General features: G+C 38.8%; 1 protein-coding gene across 1 annotated transcript in view; it reads right to left on the bottom strand.

The window, feature by feature from the left end:
- Positions 1–6,764: 6,764 nt before the first annotated feature.
- The window catches only part of lrp1bb (low density lipoprotein receptor-related protein 1Bb), a 169,522-nt gene continuing 149,912 nt past the window's right edge, over positions 6,765–26,374 (bottom strand). Inside the window, exons 80-92 of the mRNA XM_054615828.1 lie at positions 25,704–25,820; positions 25,248–25,421; positions 23,272–23,397; positions 22,749–22,913; positions 17,627–17,788; positions 16,853–17,027; positions 16,386–16,490; positions 13,626–13,739; positions 11,622–11,698; positions 10,817–10,907; positions 10,345–10,495; positions 8,908–8,982; positions 6,765–7,917 (exon numbers count right to left, since the gene is read on the bottom strand). Of these exons, the coding sequence (XP_054471803.1) occupies positions 7,777–7,917; positions 8,908–8,982; positions 10,345–10,495; positions 10,817–10,907; positions 11,622–11,698; positions 13,626–13,739; positions 16,386–16,490; positions 16,853–17,027; positions 17,627–17,788; positions 22,749–22,913; positions 23,272–23,397; positions 25,248–25,421; positions 25,704–25,820 (1,673 nt within the window). The 3' untranslated portion in view covers positions 6,765–7,776. The remainder of the gene's footprint in view (positions 7,918–8,907; positions 8,983–10,344; positions 10,496–10,816; positions 10,908–11,621; positions 11,699–13,625; positions 13,740–16,385; positions 16,491–16,852; positions 17,028–17,626; positions 17,789–22,748; positions 22,914–23,271; positions 23,398–25,247; positions 25,422–25,703; positions 25,821–26,374) is intronic.

The following is a 26,374-nucleotide window of genomic DNA, read 5'->3' on the forward strand; positions in this document are numbered from 1 at the left end:
CAGGGCCTTTTGCGACTGACATGAAGAGGATTTAAACCAATAGCGTGATTATTGCTGCAGCCAGACAGAGCTGGGACTTGCCAACTGTGACTATGGCGCAGCGAGGCAGGCTGCTGTCGAGGTTCAACCAGACGACTCGAATGCTCTCCGACTTTAGGCCACATTACAAGGTTCCAGATCGAGCCACACACAGGCAGACAGAAAACGGCCAATTTGGCACTGAGGAATGGAGTGATAGAGGCGAGCTACTGAGCTACTTTTGGATTATTCGCATTTTTCTTCTCTGTTTGGATACATTTGTTTGAAGAGAGTAGTACACAACCCACTATAGTTTGTAAGTATATCCATCATGCGAAATGGTCCATGGAAGTGGTCAGTCTGTGACTAATAGATCAGATGTGTATTAGTACAATCCCTCCAGCCATGCATATCAGGCCGTATCAGAACAAATAAGGGGTAACAGAGTCCTCTGTTCCAGTCCACCTCTTTCATTTCCCACCCAAAGACTATATTGCTGAGGTAGGGAACAATTGTTCTACTACAAAACCTCCCCCTCCTCTCTCCACTTTCTCTCTCTACTTCAGTACATCTGAGAGGCAGTCTACAGGGAGGAAGAGAATAAATGGAAAGGCGGAGACAGTGGCTATTTTCAAACGCACATCAGTCTAAAACAGCAGAGAGGCTTTTGGCGTCACCAACTTCAAGTTTAACCCTCTGAACCCCAAGCAGTTTTTGATAGTTATTTTGTACCTGTCACATTTTTCTCTCTGTGGCCTTGATCTTCAATCCAATACATAAGTCCTGCACCTCTATGGAAACAGCACAACCATGGCTAGAGTAGTAGAGAGACCTCAAAAATGTGTTTTGTGCAATATAACATATATATATATATATATATAAAAAAATAAAAAATATAAAAGATTAAAAACACAAGGTGAATTTCTGTGAAAATGTTTTTTAACAAAAATTTTAAAAACAATGGTATCTATATATACATTTTCCACATTGTTCCAAGTGCTCATAAATGTAACCAATGTCTGAAAAAATATTGAGGCTCTACGTCATATATATATATTAAGATATTCACATTTTTACAACCTCTCCTGTCCTGTCCTCAGCACTGTGTTCAGCAGCCTGCAGTTCAGTCTAAATTCTAAAGATTGTTTGTCAGTTGGTCTCTGGTCAATCTTGGCTTCCTAATTGCGAGGAGTGTGAAATGTATTGCTTTTTATCATTTCCGAGCAGCATTTTTTAAACACCCTTGCCCGTTGGCGTGTATCAAACGTAACAAATAGTTGTATTTCAATCTCACTTTTGTCATGCAAAAAGTCAAAGAACAACAGCCCTGGAAGTGAATAACAAGCAGGCAAGACATATATAGACCAAAGTTTGCCCTGCAGCCCTTACTGCCAGAAATTCCTTTGGTTTAGGCATCAAACCAAATGTTACTGGGTTAGGTTTAAGCAAAGATCACAGTTGGGTTCAAAGAAACTCATTCTGGCCATACAGTCTATGATTCTGGCAGAAAGCCCTGAAGGAAAACTTCTGCAATGTGGCAGAGCAAGAGACACACTGACCAGCTAGGTAAGCAAAGCAGACAGAGATGCACTGCAAACTAGCACATCAAACTTTAGGAGAGACCACAAGTTCACCAGATCTTTGCTCCCGTAATTCACTCTCAATATGAGTGTGTTTTTTTTTAATCTTTTGTAGCATCCTCTCATTGAAGTTGTAAACATTGACACCTGCTCTGACACCAGGGGGAGGCGGGGCCCTGGTGTAATTTCGCCGTCCGTACGCAAATTGCGTAGTGAGAGTAGAAGCAAGCACGATATAGGAAACAAATGTCTCCACTCCATTTTCAGAGGAGGCAGGTTTGATTGTGATGAATACGATGTTAACTTTTGTTGTTAAAAATAAGGTTAACATTTTAAATAAATAAATAAATAACATTTGGTCATTATTGCTTACATTTAGGATGGACATGATTACTGCTGGCCTCCATGGGCTAAGAGAGGTTTCCAAAGTATCCATGAAATCAAACAAGACAAAAGTCTGAAAGAGGAGGGATCTATGTTAAAATCACAACAAACAAAACAAAAAGGAATAATTTATTTGATTTAAAATGGGATATAATTCAACAAGCTCTCGGATAAAAACATTGTTTGGCCTGTGTGGTCTTTAGTTTATTAAGATATCACTGGGTCTTCTAAGTTTATCATTAAACAAAGTTCAAATGATGTAAAAAAATAAAAAAGTTAAATGGGGGTGCTGAGATAACCATGTATCAATGGTGATAAAAAAAAAAATGTTCTTGAAAGTAATTAAATCGTGGCATAATAAAATATGAATTATTATGGAATCTGATATTTAAAACACCAAAATATATAGGATTGCAATTAAGGGCAGCAGATAACAGGTTGCCGAGGGATTTGTATTAAATTGTTGTGATTTGTAACAGAGGAGTGTGATATTGAGCGTGCTGCTGTGGGGCTATTTTATTTGAAAAAGAAGGCGTACAAGTCCTGTTTAGGAGAGCTGGGTAGGGTGCAGAAGAAGAGGATGGTGGTGGTGGTGGTGACTCTACATCACCTACCGTGCCGTCGTGTCATTGCTTCAGGCCAAAGTCTGTGGGATCAGAGAGCATCCGAGATCCCCTCCTGTTTGGGTGGAGGCCATCACACAGAACAGGTCACAGGTCATGTTGAAGGTGTTCCCAGTGGCGGAACAGCATCTTAAAGCCAGGGGTGTAGGGCAAATAGTCAGGATCCTCCTCTGTTGTGGGTTGGTTTGGGGCCTGATAAGAGGATTTTGTAACAGTCAAGTTAAAATAACTTGACTTTAAAAACTGACTGTCCTGATCATGGTGCCGATGATGGAGTTGTTCATGATGGTCGGGAGTCTGTTCTGAATATAGAGGATTCAGTCACCATGGAAGCAGAGTGTCTTGGGGCTTGCCTGATTACATATAGGAGGGTATGGAAACAGTCAGTTGTTCTAACAGCTCAAGTGGTGCACTGTGAACACTGTACACTAACAAACTGTACATTCAGCTAGAGTAGGCAGCTGTTATATGTTGTATCTTACATCTGTCTCTTTTTTTGTTTTCTTATTTTCTGCAATCATGGAGTTATATATGGCGGGTGGGTATTTGTTTTGAAAATGCACTTTAGTTCTAGGTTCATATTATTGGCAGAGATATGTGTACACTTATACTGTGTGCATGCATATGCATGTCTGTAAGTATCATAACATATGTCTTCATGTGGAATAAGTTGTGCATTCTCTGCATAAATTCTTTCAGATCATTAGGGACTGGTATTGGAAATTAGCTTCAGCTTTACACGTGCACGCACATGTACAGTACACCGGACTCTGCTTCTGCAGCTGTCAATGTCTCTCTGTGCTGTTATTCGGGTAATGAGGAACTGTTGAGTGTCTTTCTGTGGTCGCGGCTTACACGCTCTGTACATGCAAGAACTGATGATCTTTGTAGTGTTGAAAACTTAATAATGAGCTCTGTTTACACAACATCTTGTTTATGAGAAAATACTGTAAATCCACAGCCCTGTGCAAGTCCACAGTATCAGTGAAATATAGGAGTTACCATCAAAGAAGGTTTATAATCAACTGTAACTATGCAATTATGCAAATATGAAAATATATTATTGCTCTGACATGTATGTTTTGAACCAGGTTACTGGAGTGGATTTTCTCATGCATGTAAACAAAGAGTGGGTTAGTTTGGTTTGTTTTGTGTAATCTTGTCTTGTTTGTGTTCTGCTGCTTTTTCCTTTGTGCCTATTCTTTTGCTCTTGTAATCTCTTTGTAGAAAAGTGTCCCATAATCAATACACGAGTCAAAGTGTCACAATAAAGGGGACAGAAATGTGCAGTGCCCAATCAGCATGCGGTCTTCAGCGCAGCACGCCGCTGTGATCGAGGACTGATTGTTGCATGAACACAAAAGCTGCCAAAGAAAGAGTGAACTCTCCCACAGATCTATTGGCCAACGTTGGTGAAAGTGCAGCTTTCACTGTGGGGATTACAATTCTGCCCCATTTCCCCCCTTAATCCGGTCATTAGTCAAGGTTTGCGAGGACACGGAACATCCTCCACTTCAGGCTTCTCTGCTGCATGTAATTAGACGACTTGTTGACCAACATTTTTGGAACAAAAGATCCATTCTTTAGTAAAAAAGCCTTTAGAAATTAGATCGGAGTGTTCTTTGCAGGTCTTCTAAGGACAGAGCAGACTGGTTCCAAAACAGTTGATAATAAAACTGATTCATGAACCATGTCGATGATATAATTTGTTACCTGTGATTTTAATATTGTTTTCTACAAGGTCAGCACGTCTTCCTTCCACACCCGACCTGCTGATATACGATCTAAGCTAGAAGTAACTCTTGGTTCTAACTGTTTGAAGCACACTCTATTGAATGAAAAATATAATGGCAACTTTCATGGACCTGTCGAAAACATTTGGGCTCAGTAGTAGTAATTACTATTAACTATAGTAAAACAACATTAGGAGATTTGATGATTGTTGATTGACATTATGGACACCCTTTCCTGCTAAGGATTAAGCGTAAATCTAGACCAAGAATGTTTTCAAATAACTGATATCTGATACTGATAATATCTCCATTGAAGTTCACTTTGATCGAGTTCACACTTAATCTCTGTCTTGTAAACTGGAAAAAAAATGTTCTGAACATGTAGGTTGTTATGTTTATTGATGTCATACCAAATAATTAATGATGGCTTAATGCAATTATTGTCAGTCGTGCTCTAACACTCTTTTTTTATTCAGTTTTGAGCATTTTTCCTTGGTGCGGGCTGTAGCATGAGTATGCAGGAGCTGTTGTTTATAATGTGAATACGACTCCTGCTGTTATTGATTCTGTCCGAGAGATGAGCCCTCTGGGTTTTTCTGATGTTTATGCAGGAGAATGGTGATGCTTGCTAAGTGGAAAAGAGACAATAAATCAATAGGCAAGGTGAGGGGAGAGCCAGGCTTCTCTTAGTTCAGGACGAGTTTTCAAATTTCAGTTTTGTTTTCTTTTGATACACTTTAGGGGCTGAGTAAGTGGGCAGCAGCACTTTCACAGTGAAGCTGAGTTCTATCAATGCTGAGCTGGAAGTATTCATTAGATGAAGACTGTGGATAGCCTGGGATGAATTACAATGTGCTGACACTGACTGACACTTATATCTACCCATATAACGACACTTATGGTAAATGCATTGAATCAACCCAAATCCAGCTCACCATAGATTGTAAAGAAGTCTGTATAGAAAAGGTATATAAAAATACTTTTTACAAAGCCAATTGAACATATATACCATGAGTCAGTGTATGAGTGCACTTCAAGTTTAGGTCTGTCAGCCGATTTAACCGTGGAGACCCTAGGGCATGCTGGGATCTCTATGCATGCTGGGGTTGTACGACTGATCTCTGATAAACATTTTAAGTACAAATAAGAGGAAATAACCTTTTGTTTTTGTGAGATAGCAAGTTGATTATCTCGTTATCTCGAGATAACGACATAAAAAAAAAAAGCGAGCATGGCCGTCCTCGACTTCAGGACTAAACACTATTTTCAGGATTTGAAGCTCAGTGAGTGAGTATTTCTTAAAGAAATGTTCTTGGGAAGTTAGTTGACTTTTCTCTTCATGTTTTTATGTTCTTTTGACTTCTTAAAAAAAGAACCAGATATTTTCCAATGGATTAGCTCATATTTTGTACCGATGATTCAACCAGGATAGTTTCTTGTCCATCCAAATTGAATGCATCAAATACAAGTGACTCAACATTGTCCCATGAATGAATGCAGAGTCAAGTGGTTGCCACTTCGTCTCTTTTGACAAACCATAGTACTGCAAAAAAATATAAAAAATACTGCCTCTCAACCCCTTAACCACTATTCTAAAAGAGATGGAGATTCATTTTGCTACAAGACCCTCACATGTTATAACACAGAATACCTCAATCAGCACAGACAAATCAAACATTTGATTAATTTTGAATTGCAGTGATTGCATTAAATTTCTTTGCCACAGTTGCAAGAGCGGTGCAGCGATTACCCTCTCAGCATACTGGATTGTTTACTTTATCAAAGACAAACATGTCCAATTGCAGACACATATGTTTTTGATTTGTAGCAAATGGGCTGAATTTATACAAACCTTAATTTTGGGCTCATACTTTTAACATTTCAGAAATGTCATGTCTCATTACAGTGGATTTCGCTGACGTCCTTGAAAAGGTTTTCTGTGGAGGACAATTAAGGAAACTGGAAACAGTGGCATCTTTTTGTACCATCTTTAAAAAATGTGGTGGGCCGGGTGTGCTGCTACAGCCGATGACACAGACAGATGGAGAAAAGGGCAGGAGTGTGTCGCTGCCTCCTCTGGTTGCCATGGTGAAGTGTGTGGAGAGACGGACATTGTAAGCAGAGTGAAAGGAGACTGAATTATCATTCAGCAGGGGGCACTGCCGCTGTGTCACCACCACCAGGTAATGAATTGTGTTGGCCTTCTTGCGCACACAGGGAGGGCAATAATCTCCCATCAGCCACCTTCCTCTGCGCAGCAAGTTAAAGACCTCACACTGTTGATTGACTTGTCAGGTCAGTGGCCATGTGTACCGAGGAAATATAACAACTCTGCCAGTTTGATCACGGGTTGAAGAGGCTGCAGTGGGATCTGCTGTGGCCGAAGAAAGAGACACAACGTGGAAATAAGCCCCCTTTATTCAATATCGATTTACATTTTTATATAAAAATTACTTACATTTAATACATTTCTTCAAAATACAAGCAGCCAAACAACATACAAATCAAATACAAAATTATAAAATTTCTTATATTTATCATCTTCCTTTTCTGTAGAATCAGATGTGTTGATAATAACTCTTCATAACCTTTCGTAGCTGTGGTAAATCTCTTCACTGTCTAAATCTTTAATTCATCTGTTGATATATGAGACCTAGAAAAATATGGTATTCATTATCTGTCTTTTCAGTGTACAGTACAGAAACTGGGAATCTGATCGTAGAACATTCAAGGGCGGCTTCAATCTCTTTCACCAAAAGATAAGTTCATGTGGTATATTATGTTAGAAACAGGGCAGACGGAGCAGATATGGGAAAAACAGGATAGCATAATGTGTGATAAAAAAAGATCATGTTGGTAGTATGGCCTTCACTGGAAATCCAGTCAGTAGATCCTTCAGGTACCGAGGAGGAAAACAAAAAATACAAAACTTAAAATATATCAAGCTTCAGTGCTTAGTGGAGAAGCTTTGTGGTCCATACGTCATATGATATGTAAAAGAGGAAAAATAATTTATCCTTAGAAACGTCCCACTAAACTCTCGATACTTACATTTGTTCAGAAAAATTGAGCCAACCTGCCTTCGTTACCTTCACAAAACGACACGCCGTCCAAATTCCACTTAAACTAGAAACAGTTATGGGTACAAATTTTATAGCACTGCATTTTTAAGGTTTAAACTGTGCACAAGTGTGGCTTAAGGTGTTAATAAAGTTTTTGCAAATCAGCAGCTTAACTTCAGTGTCATAATTTATGTTTGACAAACATTAGAACAGTAAATGGAAAATAAATCTCTTCAGCACACCAACAAGGACATAATGCTGATGCTAAACCAGTAAAACCTAAGAGCCTCATAGGAAAGAGAGAAATTCTCCTTCCCTCCTTTATATTATACATTGTTCACTGTGGTAAAAAAGAAGTACAAAGTGTAAAGTTAGGCTATGCGGCGGTTTCATGAATTGTCCCCTCTAGTTTCTTTGGGAGTAGCTCTCTCCTCTCATCAATACTGATGACTGGCTTCCGGCAGTTTTGGCCGTCGATATAGATCTTTGCATACACTGGGTTGGAGTAGTTCATGGGCTGAAAAGGAAGGAAGAGAAGATGGAAAAAATATGTAGTTATATAAATCCCTTTAGAACAGTGAGATTGTTAAAGTTGCATTTATACATTGTTGTTGTTGTTGTTGTTTTGGAACAAGCTGAGAAAACAACATCTGACAGATCATTTTGTTGTCAAGTTGTTGTGGCAAAAATGTTAGCTACAATTTGTTTTAAAGCCAGCAGGTAAAAAACAGCATCATCATTTATCTGAAGTCGTGTTTTGTACACTTGTTGAATCTAACTCTTTTAGCTCTGTTTTGGTCTCCACCGGCTCATGAGAAAACATCTAGCTCTTTACAGGCTAAATACCGAACTATGTTCACTACTATAGCTAGTTGCTAACTTTGTCAGTGTACTGTTTTGGGCTGGGCAGGTAATGCATCTGTCATTTTAAGAGGTTAAGGTTGATAAAATAGCTAAAAGTGACTAAAAAAGACTCAGTAGAGCTAATTGTGTGGGTTCATTACATACAACCTCCTGTTTCATATAACACAAGAGGCCATTTTAGCTAATGGCAATAATAAAAAAAGTTGATTCGTTCAGTTTAAGGAAAAGTCCACTGTGATCATCAAGATTTGAAAGTATTCTCTTTCTATCTGAAGCAGTACAAAGACAAGCACAAGACAAGACTCATAGATGCAATTAGGGTTAACGCTATTTAGCATGCGATAGTACAGTAACAGACAGCAACATGCAGGAGGAAGCCAATTTAAACATTAGCAGTACAGTTGTAGCTTTAGTAGCTTTTACTTTTATTTAAGGTCGGATATGAAATGCTGATCTCAGAAATGATGTAGGAAACAGATGTAGAGGACTGTGGATGTTACCTTGACTCACTTTGAGCTCATTTGCATTTGATACGGGTTATTAAATGTTTGCCAGGTAACTGCACAGTGCACACTGCTTGCCTACATGAGGGGTGAATTTGTTCTCTGGAGGGCAAACACAAAGTAAAATTGGGAACATTCACCTGTCCGGGGATTACCTCCTTGGGCACAGAATTGATGCCCAAGGTGTGAGGGTCGCTGGATTTTACACACCAGCCCTGCAACACAACAGGCACCACCTCTGTTTACAGTGCAAAGTTAAACTCACTAACACAGCGAACACCAAACAGTTTGACTCATATGACGATGCATGGCCATCTACTTTTTATCCATCGACAATCTATTTATGATCAGTAAAACTGCGCTGAGTTAAAGAAGTAGAGATTTCTCCGGGACCAAGAGAGAGTGAATTGGAACACAGAAACTAGTTTAGATTCAAGCCAGCATGCCTCTGTTGAAAGTACAGCCAGATTGGGCTGAGAATAGCAGATGTCAGAGTTGGCGGGGCAAGAAGCAGTAGCATTAGGCTTGAAGCTCTAGCAGGTAAACTAGATAACAACATCAGTGAAGGTGTTATGATTCATTTGATATGCTGAGTATTAGTGTGGGGTGGATGGCCATAAACAGAATAAATCAGCAGCGAGTTGAAAAGCCCTCTTCGTTCACCTGAGACATTACTGCACACTACTGTATCTACAGAAAAACACTACATATCCCATTATCACAGTTATTGGAGCACATAAACTCAGACATTACATTGTTTTTTCAGGTTGAACAGAGTTTGTTGTATACACCCATGTACTTGCATTGTACATGAGTTGAAGCACAGGCAACTGTGTTCAGTTGGCAGTGACGGACAGGGTGTCACTAGTTTCATGGCTAGAGATGCGTGTGGAGCAATGATGCTCCTGAACAAGTTTAATCATTAGCAGGTGTGCCGAGGATTGGCATCAATCAGCTCCTCTCGCTTTTCAAGCGCAGTACTATTTATCTAGGATGTGTAAGAGGACATGAGTGAATGTGGCTACCTGAGTTCTTGAAAGAGTAATAAACAGCACTTTTCATAAACGCATTCGCTGATAAATTAAATAAAAGGTCTGGAAATAGTGGAATTCCTGTCACAATGAGTTCTGAGCATTCTGATAAATTCACATATTAGCCGCATATAGATCCAAGGACGTTTTACTAACACTAATACATTGGTTATGTTGCACAGCAACATATTGCAGTTATTTCACGTTATAGTTGCATTTCAACTATAACGTGAAAAATCTCCTGTTTTAGATCTATCCGGTAAAAAAAGTACAGAATCATTTGACATGTAGTGATAATGAAAACAACATTGAAAATATAACGAGAAGGATCTTTTAAAAATATTTTCTTTTTTTTTTCGTTAAAATGAGAAATAGAGCATATTTATTTTTTGTCATAGCAGTAGCAATACCCTGCTGCAATGTTGTAATGCATAAAACAACCAACAAGCTAAGACAAAAACCCTTAAATGAGCTTTTCAGGCAGATGTAAATCTTTATCTTGCAGTTGGCAGTGTGGTTTGTTTTTCATGAGCTCATGAAGCCAACCTTGTGAGGGTCCAACGTGAAGTTGGGTCGCAGCAGGCTGCCTGCATCAGCATGGTTGTCATGGTCCACTTCATACATGTTGTATGACGGGTTCCCGATCTCCACGTTTATCCCTCCGTTTGTCATGGGCTGCCTCTGGACTCGTTTTCCCCTGAGGCGTGCGGAGCCAGGAATCATTAACATGATACACAACATGCAGGTCAACACGCTGTTCACACAACAAATCACATCATAATACTTGGCACGCTTGGAGAACATTTTCCTGGGCAGACCTAAAAGCTGATTCAAATCAGAGGCTCAGTGCAGAAGGTGCTCTTATGAACGTGTTTAAACAACTAACAAACTTTTCATTTATAAAGCAAAGCTGCCCATTCATCTTCAAGGCTGCTTAGTGTTGGATCTCTCTTCATCTGTTGTCGCTTTAGAAGCCTCTTTCTTATTTATATTCTATTAATTTATTTATTTTTCTTACCTTTGCCTCCGTCTGCAGATGAAAACACCTGCTACCACCATCACAATCAAGATTACCAGCAGGACCAGAGGCACAATGATAGCTATGCTTCCTAAGAGACGGACAGAGGAGAGATGGCGTGGAGAGATGAGTAACGACTGAAAGGAGCAGAGATGGGCTCAGATAGTGACACATTGTATGTGAACATGCCTGACTGGCTTTAAAAAAAAAAAAAAGCCTTCTTTTCTTCCTTGGGCTTGGTAGATTGCACACTTTACTCTGTTTACACAACCGCTGTCCAGTACATATGAGCTATGCAGTAATAGTGGTGTAAATGAATGGATATTATTATAAAATGAATATAGATAATACTAATTTTGAACAACTGCACATATCTTTAGTAATTAAGGAAATCAAGACTAGCAGAAGCCCTAAAGGTGACTTGGTATTTAGAACTTTTCCTAAAGCGATTTGAATGTGTGACCTAAAATGAATTTGCAGACAGAACAGTGATGGGCTGTCACCAGCAGCTCCTCTAATTTATACAAGGTAAACCTGCTGAGAGAAGGCTTTTCTTTTCAAATACTGCAAACTGGGAAGGTTGGAAGGAGTTCAGGGATTCTTTAGTTAGGGTGCCAATCAGGAACAAAAGTCCAACTGTTCGGTACGGGTTGGAGTAAGTATGAACCTCTCTGTAAAAATGTGTTTTAAAGACGCTTTAAAACAGTAAGATCATTTCAGATGTACATAACTAGAATGGGGGCACTGTAGTAGTGATATACATTAGTCATACAGAAAACTGTATGGTTTTTATAATTAGACTCACCTCCTCTGGTGTTGTCTGATCTGCTGCTCTTAGGGGCGGGTCTCTCACACTGTGTTCCTGCCCAATTGGCTGAACATCTGAAGGAGGTCATAAGAGAGTAAAAATAAACTACCATTAGAATATGGTTTCTAGCAGGAAACTGCTGTGAAAACACCTTTACAATATGAATTACATTATGATGTGACCGTGGCTTACAGATACAAACACATTATGATTCAGTCTTGCTATGAAGTGCTTTGATCCAACACAAACAAAACACCACCTGGAGAGAGAACACTATGTATATACATGTTGTGTCCATAAACAGTGTGTGTGTGTGTGTGTGTGTGAATTTACATGAATATTCAGTGTGGAAAATATCAAAGGATGACAGCGGGACAACAAGTCGTCATCTCATTTGTGTTCCAATGGGATCCAATGGGCGTGATGTATGACCCTTGTTAGAGGAGGTGATATCTAATTTCACACAACTGACGCAGATGGGTCTGTAAAGCATGAGTGAGCTGGTGGGTGCGACTGGATGATGGCGGAAAGAATTACTCCAAATTACATGCACTCTAAGAATCAGAACATCAGGCTATCAAGAATAAGAATGCAGGCCCATACATACGGGAAATGAATCACGCCCTCGTTGAACGAAATGTCACAGCTACATGAATTTTAATGGGAAATGGGGGAGCAATGGGGGAGTTTGAACTCCTTTGGGAGGTGTTAACCATGAAAAGACTAAGTCCTTAAGAAATGAAGAAATTCTCTTAACCTGTGTGTGTTGAAGGCATAAAAGTAGACACTGATTACTGATGAGATGTTCAGCCTGGCAAGTTATACGCATACGTGATGACTGGTCAATAACAAATCTTCAACTTGCGATCATGCAAAGGTTGCAAATGCACAGAAAGATGCCCACATCACACAGACAGTGTCAACGTTTCAGTTCATCCCCTCCCGATACTGTGTGCTCGGTGACGACTGCATGAGATGGGTGGTAGTGAGGGGCAGCGAAGGTACAGAGTCATGAAGCAACTGATCATGTAATAAGTGCCACATCAGCTAATACCTGCTCAGAGTGTAGTACTGTTGGTAAAACTTGAGGTTTAAGTAAAGGATGATAGTTTATTATGAATAAAATAAATAGAAATGTCTTACTACTGAGGCCTAACTGCTGCTGCTACTATTACTACTACTACTACGGATAATAATAATAATAATAATAATAATAATAATAATAATAATAATAATAATAATACCAATAACAATAACAAGTATTATAATAATAATAAAACCTATATAAAAGGAATAGTTTTTACATTTGGGGAATATGCTTTTACTCTTAGATAGATAAAAGGATTAATACCATTCTCATGCTCTTGCCGTAAATATTAAACTACAGTGAGTCGTTTTTAGGGTTGCCTATAATAATGATAATATTAACAATACAAACATGAAGTAAAAATAGAGGCAATAAAAAAAATCTGTAACTCAACGTCAATTAATAAAGTCATCTTAAACAACATTAACAATTCATTTAGATTGAAATCAACATTATCTAAGTTGACAAAATGTGGGAGTGAAAAAACATTTTCTTACTAATTAGAGTTAATAAGATAACCTGTCCTCCTTTGAGCCAGGGTTGTGTGACAAAACACATGTCAATCAAAATAGAAAGTCATAAAGTAATAATCTACTAAAGACAAACTCCAGTCACATCCAAATGGAAGAAAATATAAGACAAAGAGCTGTGATGTGATCATAATCTAGTGAATCAATAATGTCATTATACTGTCTTTAAGTTCACTATGTTCAACATGTTTTAGGCTTACTTTTTGAAAAGTCATTACTTTAATACACTTATTACATGATAAGTTGCTACAAGGCGGCACCGTGACAAAGAGCCCAAATACTGGACCGAGGCTGGAATGGAGCCAGATGGAGTTGGGGTGGGGGGTGTGGACAAAAAGGTGTGAGTGGGCTCTGAATACAGCTGGAGAGGTGAGAAGGACCTACTTGCAGCGTGGTTTGTTAAGAGCTGTTAATGTGCACATCCCCTCATTCTGACAGAAGTAATCGCAGGGGTTGGCCAGCTCATCACAACGTTGGTTCTTGAACCCTGACGTGCAGCTGCAAAACATTGTGTTGGGAGTGATAAAAGGGCCCAGAGAATGTATATTGCTGCTTGATGAATGGAGACTGACACTGTAATCCCTTTCAGCAGCATCAGTCAAAAAAATGGAATAAGTCAATGTTGTGTCTGCATCAAGCAAATTAGCAAAAATAAATAATATGAACACAAGTCAACTTTACTGCTCACCAAGTGAGGGGAACATCTGCAAGAGAAGTGTCAGTTACAGTGGTCACACCTCAGAGATGTATATTTTCTTGAGAAACAAGGTATGTAATTGTAGTAACTGGACCAGCAGAAATTTTTGGTCAATTCATTACCAAAAAATAAAACGAAATGTAACAATGTTAAGAAATATATATGTTATTTTCACTTAATTTCAGCTGAGGAAGGCTAAAAAAGTAAAAATAATAAATATCTAAATGTATAAGCTGTATTAAATATACAATAATGGAGAAGATACTGTATTGTTAATATCACATCCTACAAAATACACAAAAAACACAAATCCAAATCATACTGTAAAGTCAACTCTCAGTCAGCAGTCTATTACTACGTTGAACATGATATATTACAGGAACACAATCACAAAATAAATAAAATATACGTTTATATAGAGAGCCGAAAGGAAAATGGAACTTCCGGTTTCTCTTCCAGAAGTAAGAATTAAAATCCCATTCACATGTGTAACAATACTAATGACAAATAAATCCCACCTTAGAAAAAGAGGCTTACCTCATATGTTTAGATAAATATATAGCTTTTTGAAAATCTGTGTTTATTTAATAATTCAGCTGTTCTGTTTGTCATGAATAAAGAAAGTAAACACCAGGAATACAGTTCTTTTTTTTTCTATAAAAGACTGATGAAAGAAATGTTGAATGAGAGAAAGCACTGAGATGAGGAGGTTAACCCGGAAGTCATGATTTCAGCTCTCTATAATTTTGCAGTTTCATAAACAATGTTTAAAATTGTTGAATGGATAAGACCCTGTGTAAAGATATCATTGTAAAAAGCTGTGCCATATTTCAAAGTTGAGGATTGGAAAAGAAAATGCCAGATTTAAAATGGGAAAAAATGATCCATACAGTGAGAGAGTGAGCTAAATATGTTTACATCTGGATAACTTTTTCTAAACTAACTCTTATAATAAAACCATATTATGTCATTTAATTTGTGACTCATTTAAGATAAGAGATAAGATAATCCTTTATTTGTTTCATGGGTACTGTTCAAGCCGAGGCCCTTTGGATCCTGTTTGCCAATCCTGCAAAGACATCATTAAAAAAGTTCTATCATAGTTGGTCTCGAAAGACTGTTATTCAGAAATAGAATGAAAAGTCAAAGCGACACAAACATTGTGCCACATCAGGAACATCTTTTCATCTGAAAGAAAGTAATGCTATTGTACACACATATTCCAAAGCCAGCTTCTAAGCAACAGCCTCAGAGATACGTTATACCTACTGACAACACAATTGTTGGGTTAGTGTGACTTTCTGCATTTTAAGGAAAAAAAGCTACGTATAGTTGAAGTGCTTTTCAAGAAACATTTTTAAATAAATGTCAGTGAATAACTGCGAGAGCTTGAATGTTTACCAATGGCTGTCTTGATTCATACGTTTTGAACTCTATTCACTATTTACAGTGTTTAATGCAACACTCATCTTTGCAACTGATGCAATTCTGCCCTGCAAGGTTTTTTGCTTTGAGAAGGCTTGATGAAATATGCATTTACTCAGAGTATTAAGGGAAAACATTATGATTTCTTGACACAGACATATCCATCATCTCACATAATCTCTGTTCAGTGCAGCAAATAATAAACCACATTATCAGGTTCGATTAACCTCCTCGAATGAGATCATTTGCATAGAAATTGATTCTATCTCCTGGAATTTGTGAGTGATGACCGCAAATTTCAATTTAACTACAGTGGACAATGGGCAGTTAAAAAAAAAAAAGACTTTGGCTTTTGAAAAGGATTTCCAATTTCCTCCTTGGAGAGATTTTGAACACAGCGCTGCATGTGATTAGAGTTGAGGTTGTATTAATCTATGGGCAGCGCTTTGAGTAGTCTTTCACAATAATTCCCTCGTGTCTGCCAGTCAAGCTTTTGTCTGTTACAAGTTTTTGCCATTGGATTTCATGGCATGTCCTACCACTGACACATACCTCAACTTTCTTTTTTTAGAACTTCTAAAACCTACTACTGAAGAGAGTCAGAGAGGCCTGACATCAGCTCTTAACTGCAAGGAGGAACAGTGTGATATGTTCAGAATGGCAAGCTTTGAAGGGGCTTTGAAACACTTTTTTATCTGCCTAAAAACCTTAAGCCACATGGAGGTGTCACACAGCATAAGATGGTGTACTGGCACTCAACCCCCCTGCTGTGCCATGGCCTCCACATAGTGACATCAAACCTTCCCTCAATTTAAGGATTTCTTTCCAGAGGAAGACATCTATCTTGTTCTCCAAGCGGGGAAATGGTACCCCTTGGTGATTTTCAGTGTTGCTTCTAAGACCAGGCTTTTCTGGGGCACAGAGCCAGCATTTGAATGGAAACAGAGAGAGTTTGAATAATAGCGGAGAACATTCATTTTTTTCTTCCCCCACTTTCCTTCACCCATTAAGCAGTGACTTACTGACAGAAAGGCAGGTTGGTGTCGGGGTCCAGGTGACAGGTGCCTCCGTTGTAGCAATATCCGTCACACAGCTGACAGCTCGGTGCTATTCTGCCATTTGTGCAACTGGGGGATGAAGAAATAATGGATGCTAGCGACAGGCAGAAAACTATACTTTTACAAGAAGAAAATGAGTCAGTGGTTTGCTCAAACATATTCATTATTCATATGAAGAGGGAGAGTTCACCTGGCCTCTAATTTATTGATATTACCACAACCTTAATTGCTGTAGGGTGTGGCCAAATACATTTTTCAGATTTAATCAAATCAAATAATTCTCCCTGTAGCCTGCGGATACAGCAACTGAGACCTGAGCATGCACTCTAGAACCGATGCTTTTCTATAAATGGAAAGGGCCATACAGCCTTAGCATTATATCAAAAGGGATGAAGGAAAAGAAAAGAAAAGAGCAGACACTAAGCACTCACTTGCAAACCACATCTCCTGTCTCCTCGTTAATGAGGCAGGGAGCTCCGTGACATCGAAGACACTTGTCCACCTCGCACTTGTTTCCCTCAAACCTCGCAGGACACACACACTCCACATAGCCGCTACTGGATAGCGTACAGGCCTTGGAGTTCACACAGTAGTGATGACAGATGTCTGTTCCACAGACAGAGAGATAAAAAAAGACAGAGAGAGAGAGAGAGAGAGATGGAGGTGTGTAATGAGAAACTTGGAACAGAGTTTAAGCTGGTTCTGATTGGAATTGTACAGGGCTTTAATGGGACTCAATTACCCACATCCAATGACATCTTAGCCACAGATGAAAACATATCACCCCTTGGGCAGGCAACGTTAGGAAAATACTAATGATGTGCGGTTGAAATTGTTTTCCCACAACCCATTATGACAGAGCAATGCAAAGAAAATACATTATCAAGTCAGCACAGAAACACCCAAAGGTTTTTTTGTTGATGGGTTTGATTTTGTTTATCTGCAAATAGAGGCAAATGCGCTGTTTGTGGAAAGAAAATACTTTGGGGGCTTCTTTTTGTTCCACATTCTGCGACTGAACTTTCAAATGCTTAGTTCTACAGATTTTATGCAGCATAACTGAATTCAAATCAATGCTTTGTTGTGACCGTTCTTGCGGTTAGACTTAAAAGGCTAATGTCAATCATATGTTGGCCAAGTTCATGACCTGTATAATATGTTTGTTGGTGTGTTTGTCGCCACCAAGCCATGGGTGCAGGACTCACGGTAAAGACAGCGTTCCCCAGTATATTCTGCCATACAGCGGCACACGGGCTGGTTCCCCTGACTGATGTCGCATGTTCCCCCATTTAAACAGTAGTTGTCACAAATCCTCCTCTCGCAGAAAGGTCCCGAGAAACCAACCGGACAGCGGCATGTAGGCTTACCTGGACAAGAAAAGGGAAGATTAAGAGAGCATGTAAAGAACAAAACCGACATTGCATTGATCCTACTCAAGTATTGCCCGTCTATCCAAATCCTGATATAGTTTATTCCTCTGTCCCATAGACTATCAGTGTTGTCGCACTGGATGACATGATCCATTTTGTGTCTGTCTCACATATACTGTCCTGCTGCTGTAAGTACGTTCCAGCTCTTCTGTATGATAGATTATAAATAATAGTCCCCTACAAATGCAGTTTATGTTTTAGGAACCTAGCAACATGGCCCAGCTGTTTTGCAAAACAACCTTTTTTCAAAATAAGTCTAATTACTTATGAGCTGATGCATGGGCCGTCATCCTGTCAATAATAGTAATATGTTGTATGGAAATTACCCTCTCATAATCACCATGACAGGTGCCAAATAGAATCAGTTAAATAATGCCAGTAAAGGCAAAGATACATCCTTCCCTCCATCATTTTTAGACACATATTCATGTTTGGGTCAAGGTGACCACAAGTTCACACCTATGTAAAGAAGCAAGGGTGCCCTTTCTCTCAGTAATGTTCTCCTAGTCTATCTAGGGAATCCCAAATCATCCACAGGCCAGATATAATATGCATAGTATTCCTCCAGTGTGTTCTGGCTCTGCCCACGGTTTTCTTCCTTGTCAGACATGTCTGGAATTTCTTTAACAGGGACGCAGGGAGCGTCCTAATCAGATGTCCAAAGGACCTCAAGTGGCTTCAACATGAGGGAGTGGTGTTCTACATAAATATATATATATATATATATATATTTTTTTTTTATAATAATAGCCTTTTCGATCTTTAATATTCCTATATTCCACACCTGAGAGGACAAGCCATCTCCTTGCCAGCTGAGGAACCTTGCTACCAATAAATAAGACTTGTGGATTAGAGACATCTGAACCAGTAACACCCCTCAAGTGATTACCAGTCCAACAATTTAATTGGTCCAAAACCACTTGACAATTTAATAAAATTATTCATGGGCACATGCAATATTTGTGTGAATACTCTCCTTCTACTAGTTATATTTCTTCATGTTTGATGACCGTGATAGAGCCCACATGCCAAAAGTTTTACATTCAAGGTTTTAGTGGTGAGCCAAGGCATCCTGTAAAAGAAACATGCTCTGGTACTCTGATCTACATAGATTGTACAGTATGACAGCTCCCCAAAAGTGAAGCCAAAACAGTTAGATAAAAAATAAAAGAACACGTTATTTAACATTTATCCAACGATGGTTCCTGTCATTTTAAGTAGTACTTATCACGCTTGGGTATGTTCAAGTATGTATGTTTTTCTGATATGTTTGGTTTTGATTGGTTATTTTTTTTATCTCTGTAGCTCCTGAGCTATTGTCTGACCATTATTTGTCTGTGTGACATTTGGGGAAGTTTGTTTCTTAGTGAACAGGGGATTTATCTAAACTGCTAACAGCGGTGTTCTGCAGCTGAAAATGAGGTTGATGAGAGCAGTGAGAGTGAACCAAAACAGTAAGAACCAAATCAATGAGTGAAAGGAGCTGAAATACTCTCAATAGAGGTGAGAGAAACTGGTGAGAGTCTGATGATAATAGTGTCCATCACTAAGAATAATCATAGTGTATAAATATCCATTGGACACACTGTTAACATACAAAATGAATTGTCAGTTTTATTGTCACAGAGCTCATACATAAAGGTGAGAGTCGTAAAATAGACCGATATAGATCAGTACGTAAATGTAAAGCATGAGCTACAGACTCAGCTCCATATTCACTGAAATTGCCGTCTTCCTCTAGCTCTATTTTGGCCTTCGTTGTGAACAAGCCTTTGAGATATTAGTAAAAAAGCAAACCACAATTTCATGCCACAGGCACACTTAAGTGTGTCCCATTTATTTTTGCAGTTTTGGTGACCGCAGTAATGAGCACTATAGGAACTACTTCCATATAAGCTTTGTGCTGCGCCCCACTGCACTGTTAAAGTGGAATGGGTGTGATTTATTTTTAGTAGGAGTAACACATTATCAGCAGGTGGAAATGTTTGAGTAAATTCTGTTCTTCATATTCCCTCCAAACAGTGCACTCACCACAATTTACTCACACTTTCATAATGGACAGACAGGAGTATCAAGGCTGTTTTTTCACACTACGCTACTTGGTAATTTCACACTCCACAACCCTGTGGCCGGGATAATCTGGGTTTGAAATGTCAAAGAGACAATCGTTCTGCCTCCAGTCACGTCACTGTTAACTCAATGGCTGCTGGGGTTTAAGCTCTCTAAACAGGCACTACTTTTATTCTAACAAAAGACAGAAATGAAGCTGTAGGAGCAGGGCAGCCAAGATGACAGATAATGCATGCATTTCCTGGTTCAGATAATGTTCCATCAGTGCCATCTTTACTGGGTTAAAAGGAATATTTTACATATGTTTACACACTTTATGGACATATATAATCAACAAAACTATCTACCATCAGATGCAGTAGATCCGACTTGGTGAAAGACGCACACACTCAAGAAATTTCTATCCTTGTTTTTTTTTCAAAATGGGCGAATGCCACCCCTAAGTATTTGCATCTTTGTTTTAGCTTTAGCATACATTTGGGGAACGTTTGAATCAAAAGTACACAAATCTGACTAAAATGGAAGAAGTCCCAGTCTGTCCTCTGATTTTCTTGTCAAACAGCCACTGCACTACACTGTGAAAGAGATTACCTAAAATATTTCTGGATCAGATTGTGTATTTCACCATACGTCGGTACAACTCCCAGCTAAGAGACACACAGACATTGTGGTATCTTGTTGTGATAAGTAAAGGATTTTGCTAAGAGCTAACATTCAATTGCGGGTCAGTGTAGATTAAACATCTTTACCAACAGTTCATTTTTTGTAATTTAACTATTGGTGCCATACATTTTAGCTTCAGAAAGCTCTAAATTAATTTATTCAAGGTAAATATTAATCCACTGCAAAATTGTAAGCGCATGTGGTCGTTGCTATAGGAGGGCAAACATGGTAGCAGTCTGGCCATCTTTCATAATTCGTCTATGTAAGTATGTAAAAATGGGCAACTTTTTTTTGGGTGTTTGATGAATTCTATAAATGAAGTTAAAGTTTGTTTGAAGATTATTTGGCTTTTCTAAACGAGTAAGCAATAGTTTCCCAAATCCTTTTCCATCAGCCATCCTCCTGCTGTACACCCAGGTCCCTCGACCACACCTGCTGGATGTACAGAGATTTATAAATATTAATTGACAGCAGTGAGTAATGTTGTGCCACTAACACACTGTGTTTCATAATCTTCTGAACACATAGTACAAAGACATTTTCCACCCATAAATAAAATACATAAAAGCAAAGAAAAATGAGAACAGTTGTGTGTCTTTGCTTCAAGTATGTGTTTTGTTGCCAAAATTTCCATTAGAGTGTAGGTAAACCAGTTAAAATGACAGGAGAGCAGGAATTCAATGACACCTTGTGTTTTTATAGGTAACACTGGAAACCGTCCAGCTTCTAATTGATTGTAAAGTTGCCTTCAGTACCTTTTTTATCACCAAAGCAGGGACTTCAGGAAAAACATATTACATTATATTCGCTTCCTTGCTCATCTCTAGACAGATATTCTTATGCCTCAAAGACATGTGGTCAATGCAGCAAGACCTCTTCCCATGAGAAAAAACAAATTGTTGGACCTAAATGAAACAAAATTCATGTCCCCTTCAGCACAATACATGAAGTATCAAAACACTTTCCCTCCCAGCTGTCCACCACCAATGGGAATACAATTCATTATTAATTGAAGCATGTTGGACTTCAACTGCTGAGCTTGTGAATGAAGAACAAAATACGACTGAATGTCACCAATAGGAGCCCTGCCTTCTCTTTTTCAGTCCTCCGGAGGCCATCCCACAGCACGTAACATGAATCTTATGCTATCTTGATAGACAGACGTTTTTTGAAAAAGTTTATTCTTTGTTTTAAAAAAGCCAGTAGAGAGTGAAATGTGGCCCATTTAAAGGAATGCACGTTTAAATCAAAACCATTCTAATCAATCATTAAAAAGCCAAATTTTTATCATTCAAACTTTAACTGCTACAGCTCAAGCTCGGACATATTGCTTGGTTTCTCAATTCATTTACTGGATGTAATTGAATGAATACATCATTAATCATTTTAAACAACTTGAATTAGGCTCTGCAGTTTTTAAACATCTATGTGGAAACACAAGCCGCAATTTTTGTATCAGGGCGATGGCTCTGATCTTTTTTAATGATAAATGGAAATTGAGATGTTGTGGGTGATTCTGATGATTGGAAGATGATTTACAGGCTCGTAAATCAATGATAGCATTTTTATTAGGGCTGTACATCCTGATTCAATTTCACCGCTGACATCTCAGCATATTCCTATACATTCGCTAAATCGTGGGGTAGAACTTGTTCTGGAAAGCATGAAAGCATAAAAGAAGACCTTGACATGGAAGAAGGTTTAAATTTGAGGCTTATTCGACAGCAGCATCGATGAAAAAAAAACTGTTCAACCGGCAGATGTAATGCGGCAAATGTGAGCTGAAGTGAGAAAGACATATAAGTTTAAAGGAAGACAAATGTGGTTGAATGCCATCACTGGGTCAGCATGATAAAGAAAATGGGCAGGCAACTCTGAATTGATAATGTCTGTCTGTGACAGGGACAGGTTTTCTCAGCAAGTTTGATTGGCTGAATATAAAGAAATATTATAACCATCTATATTTATAATAAACCATCTATTCATACATACCGGATGCTTAGATTGTAGTGAGGGTAGTATTGCTTTTTATTTATGTAAACATAGAAATGCATCACCACGATTTGGACACAAAGACAAAAACTCATGTGAAATGTAACTGATTGCAGGGACGAATCATGCAGCAGATGTTGTTCGAAAGGGTATTTCTTTGAAGTAGACTTACCCAGGGGTGAGCCCACGCAGGTGCCTCCATTTAGGCAGTAGTCCGTGCAGTGGTTGACCTCACAGCGCTCCCCTGAAAAGTCAGGCCAGCAATAGCACCTCCAGTCTCCTTTCTCATTGGCTAAGCAGCGGCCTCCATTCTCGCAGGGGGGGCGGCACAGTTCACCTTCACAACAGAAACAACCATGGAGGTGAGAACCAGGGTTTTCTGATAGATGAGAATCAACAGAAACTGCATGCAGGAAGTGGCTTTAATCTGCCTCCACACACATCAAATTGTCACAATGTGGTTTGTTTTGGTCCCAGCTATGAACAACTATTGATGTCTGCTCAAATTGAATGTTTGTGCTGTGTTTTGACATGTTCCCAATGCTGTTCACTGCATATTAAAATCAAGTCAAAGTGATAATTGTTTCTGATCATCACAACACAAGCCATGGTTTCCATAATCTACCATTTTAGGCGCTACTAAATCCAACAACAAGTCATCTTTTTACGGCTTTAAGATGCAAGAGTAGGCCTACCTGAGATCATGGCATCACTACAGGTGCCATTGACCAGTACCTTCCCCTCTGGACAGGTACATCTGGCACCAGTTGGGTTGAGCAGACACATGAAATCACAAGACATTCTCAGGCATGGATTTGATCCTGTGGAGAAAGTACAAAACAAAAGAGAGCCAAGATGACAATCTCTCCATCTGGCGTGAGATTGGAAAGAGAGGTTTGTTTGTGAAAAGTGTGTTTGTTCTGTCTCAGAGTAAAGCTATTCATTTCAAGTGTTTTAATTCCAGTGTTCAAGAGTGTTATTTTCTGGAAGCCCAGAGAGGCACAAGGCAAAAGCATATGAATGACTTCACACAGGCCTCTTCTCCAGATTGAATAATCAACGATTGCGAAACGTGTTAAGAATTTCCCATTGTCTAATTGATTATCAGCACTTTGAAGTGCTCTTCCCGCTGCCGCCTACATTGGAAAACAATGTAAACATCTCATGAAAAAGTACTCAGAATTAATCAAAATAACACACACAAAGGTTGGTTGTATAAGATGAAATAATAGTAATCAGCAAGTGTAAGCTATGAAAGATCGCTACTTCACAATATGTGATTGGATTTTAAGCAACACGAGACATCTGTCCAAACTGCAGGTGCACTTCGCGAAAAACTGAATTGTTTAAAAACTGCATTGACAAAATGGATTTTAAAAGTAATTTAGATATAATCAGAGGTAAAGTTTTTTTGTGATGAAATGTTTTTACTATGTCCCCCCACTTTATGTCGCTGACTAGTCATTAATTGGTGACACAGTATACAGTATATACTAAAGATAATCAGTGGTCAGATTTCAAGGATGAAGGCCCAGAACAAATCGAAATGGTTGTTAGAGTTTTGCTGAAGATATCAGGCCGCCATGTCATATCTTTTTGCAGGCTGTGCACATCTTCTGCCCACAGACTTCACACTACACGCCTGGCCTAATGAGTCTCTGGGGAATGGAACAGCTGCCCTTTAAGTGAAAAACTGAACAAGACTGAGCTGTCTGATGTTCTATAACCATTAACACCAGAGATGTAACAAATAACTCAAGTGGGTCTAGTACATGAAGAAAGAGAGAGGATGTGGTTGTATTGATTAACTGTGTCTCAGGAAACAGTTTCTTTTTTTCTTCGAATGTTGCACACCTGAAACAGTAACAAGTCTCAAAGAGAGCTTCAATCAACCTTAAGAGCTTGTGCTGTTTATTTATGTTTTATATATCCAATAGGTTTTATTTATAATTTAAATATGATATATTTGTATTCATTTAAAACCACTAATTAATTTTGTTTAAATTATTGTTAACATTGTTTTGACAATGCATTCATAACAACAACAAGACTTTTTCGCACAGTAAACACGTGCACATGATACAGCTTAACTCGGAATTTGGCATTTAATAACTTGGCATTTACTAAACTGAAGTTCTCTTTGAGTGTTTGATCTAACTGAACTCTTCCTCCTCACATTATGTCCTGCCTGAAATCCCTAACGACATGTTTGAATTACAAAAAAAAAAAAAGACTTCAAAGGCACATTTTAAGAAACAAAGGTATTGGATGACATTTCCATTTTTCATTTATCCTTTATTTTCATTTAGCGTTGCTTATATGTAACCTAGGTCAAGACATCCACAATCTTTAATTTACATTCACACAGAGACACTTGAACCAGACGTCACCCAGTCCATGAATCATTTACAAAATGTCTCCTAAAGTCGGCCCGGTAATTGGATATGATGGCTTTCCATAAACCCTGTCCATATGCATCTTGTACAAGTGCATTTTATTAGAATGTTATGTACACAGTAAGGCGATTGACTGTCTAGATAAAAAACTATGTACCATGGCTTTCTTTGGCTGATACTCCCCAGCCTTTTGGATGACAGGGAGCTTTATGAATATAGAATGAATACTTTTTACATAATACATAAAAAAGAGACCGATTGTCAAAACCGCTTACCATCTTGCTGTTTGTAGCGATGGGAGATCAAAGCATTCGTGGGCTTCTCCATCCCTAAATTGAGAAATTCCACCGACTGTTTGCCGTACTTGTGAATTTTGAAGACCTCGTGTTTCAGTCCAGTTCCGTAGATGTAGTCTTCAAATATATCGATTCTGTATGGTTGGGAAATCCCTGTAAATAGAAGAGCAGAGAAAGCAGATAACATCAAGAAACCCTTTCAGAACACTTGCAGCCTTGGAAGGATACATATATCATTTTTTTTCCTGTGGCAGATATAGGAAAGTAACAACGTGCATGTGGGCAGATTATTCTCAACACACATGGTTTTGAAGCTTAACCACAATTAGACCTATTGTTGAAATGATATGATGAAAAGTTGAGGAAACCAAAATGCAGCAAGAATATTATATGTTCAAAAGAAGAAGTTGTGCTTTGTTTTCCCGTTGTCTTTACCGTGTCTGTCACTGATTGTCACCAGAGGGTCCGAGCCATCCAATCTCATGCTCCCTATCTGGGAGAGCTCAGGATCCGCCCAGTATAATCGCTGGTTGAAATAATCAATGGCCAGCCCTGTGGGAGGATGAAGGAAATAAATGTATTTACCTGAAGAAATTACACAAGGCTCATCATGGAGTCGCTCGAAGCAGGAGACCTTCGGGTCAAGATATATGCATGTAGCAGATGAACAGGATGTGGGGATAGAATTCTTCTTGTTTCTATCTCCCTCTGGCTGTTTGCATTCAACGTTCGTTTTGCTCTGGTCAAAACAGCATCGTAGATCCACCATCTCAGAGTGCTCACATTACAATTTCAAATCAGTGACTCACTTTTACTTTCTCCCAAAAGTCTGACTGTATAATGGAGCACCTGGCTGGGGCGTTTAAATAGGTTTGCGTTTTTCCTCAGATGATGAATTCCTTTTTCTGTGACCAAGACAGAGCATGGGTCCCTTGAATTAAAGGAGGCCAAAGCAGCTCTTCAAAACTAGATCAGCACTAAGTGTCTCCCTATAGACACACCAACAAATTCCGAGTTGCTGTAGAGTATTCCTTTCTTATACATTTGACTTTAAAGCTGTGACTTTAAAGCTGTGACTTTAATATGCTGTGCATATGTGGTACGTC

Source organism: Anoplopoma fimbria, chromosome 16 (genome assembly GCF_027596085.1).
Source record: "Anoplopoma fimbria isolate UVic2021 breed Golden Eagle Sablefish chromosome 16, Afim_UVic_2022, whole genome shotgun sequence".
NCBI lineage: Eukaryota > Metazoa > Chordata > Actinopteri > Perciformes > Anoplopomatidae > Anoplopoma > Anoplopoma fimbria.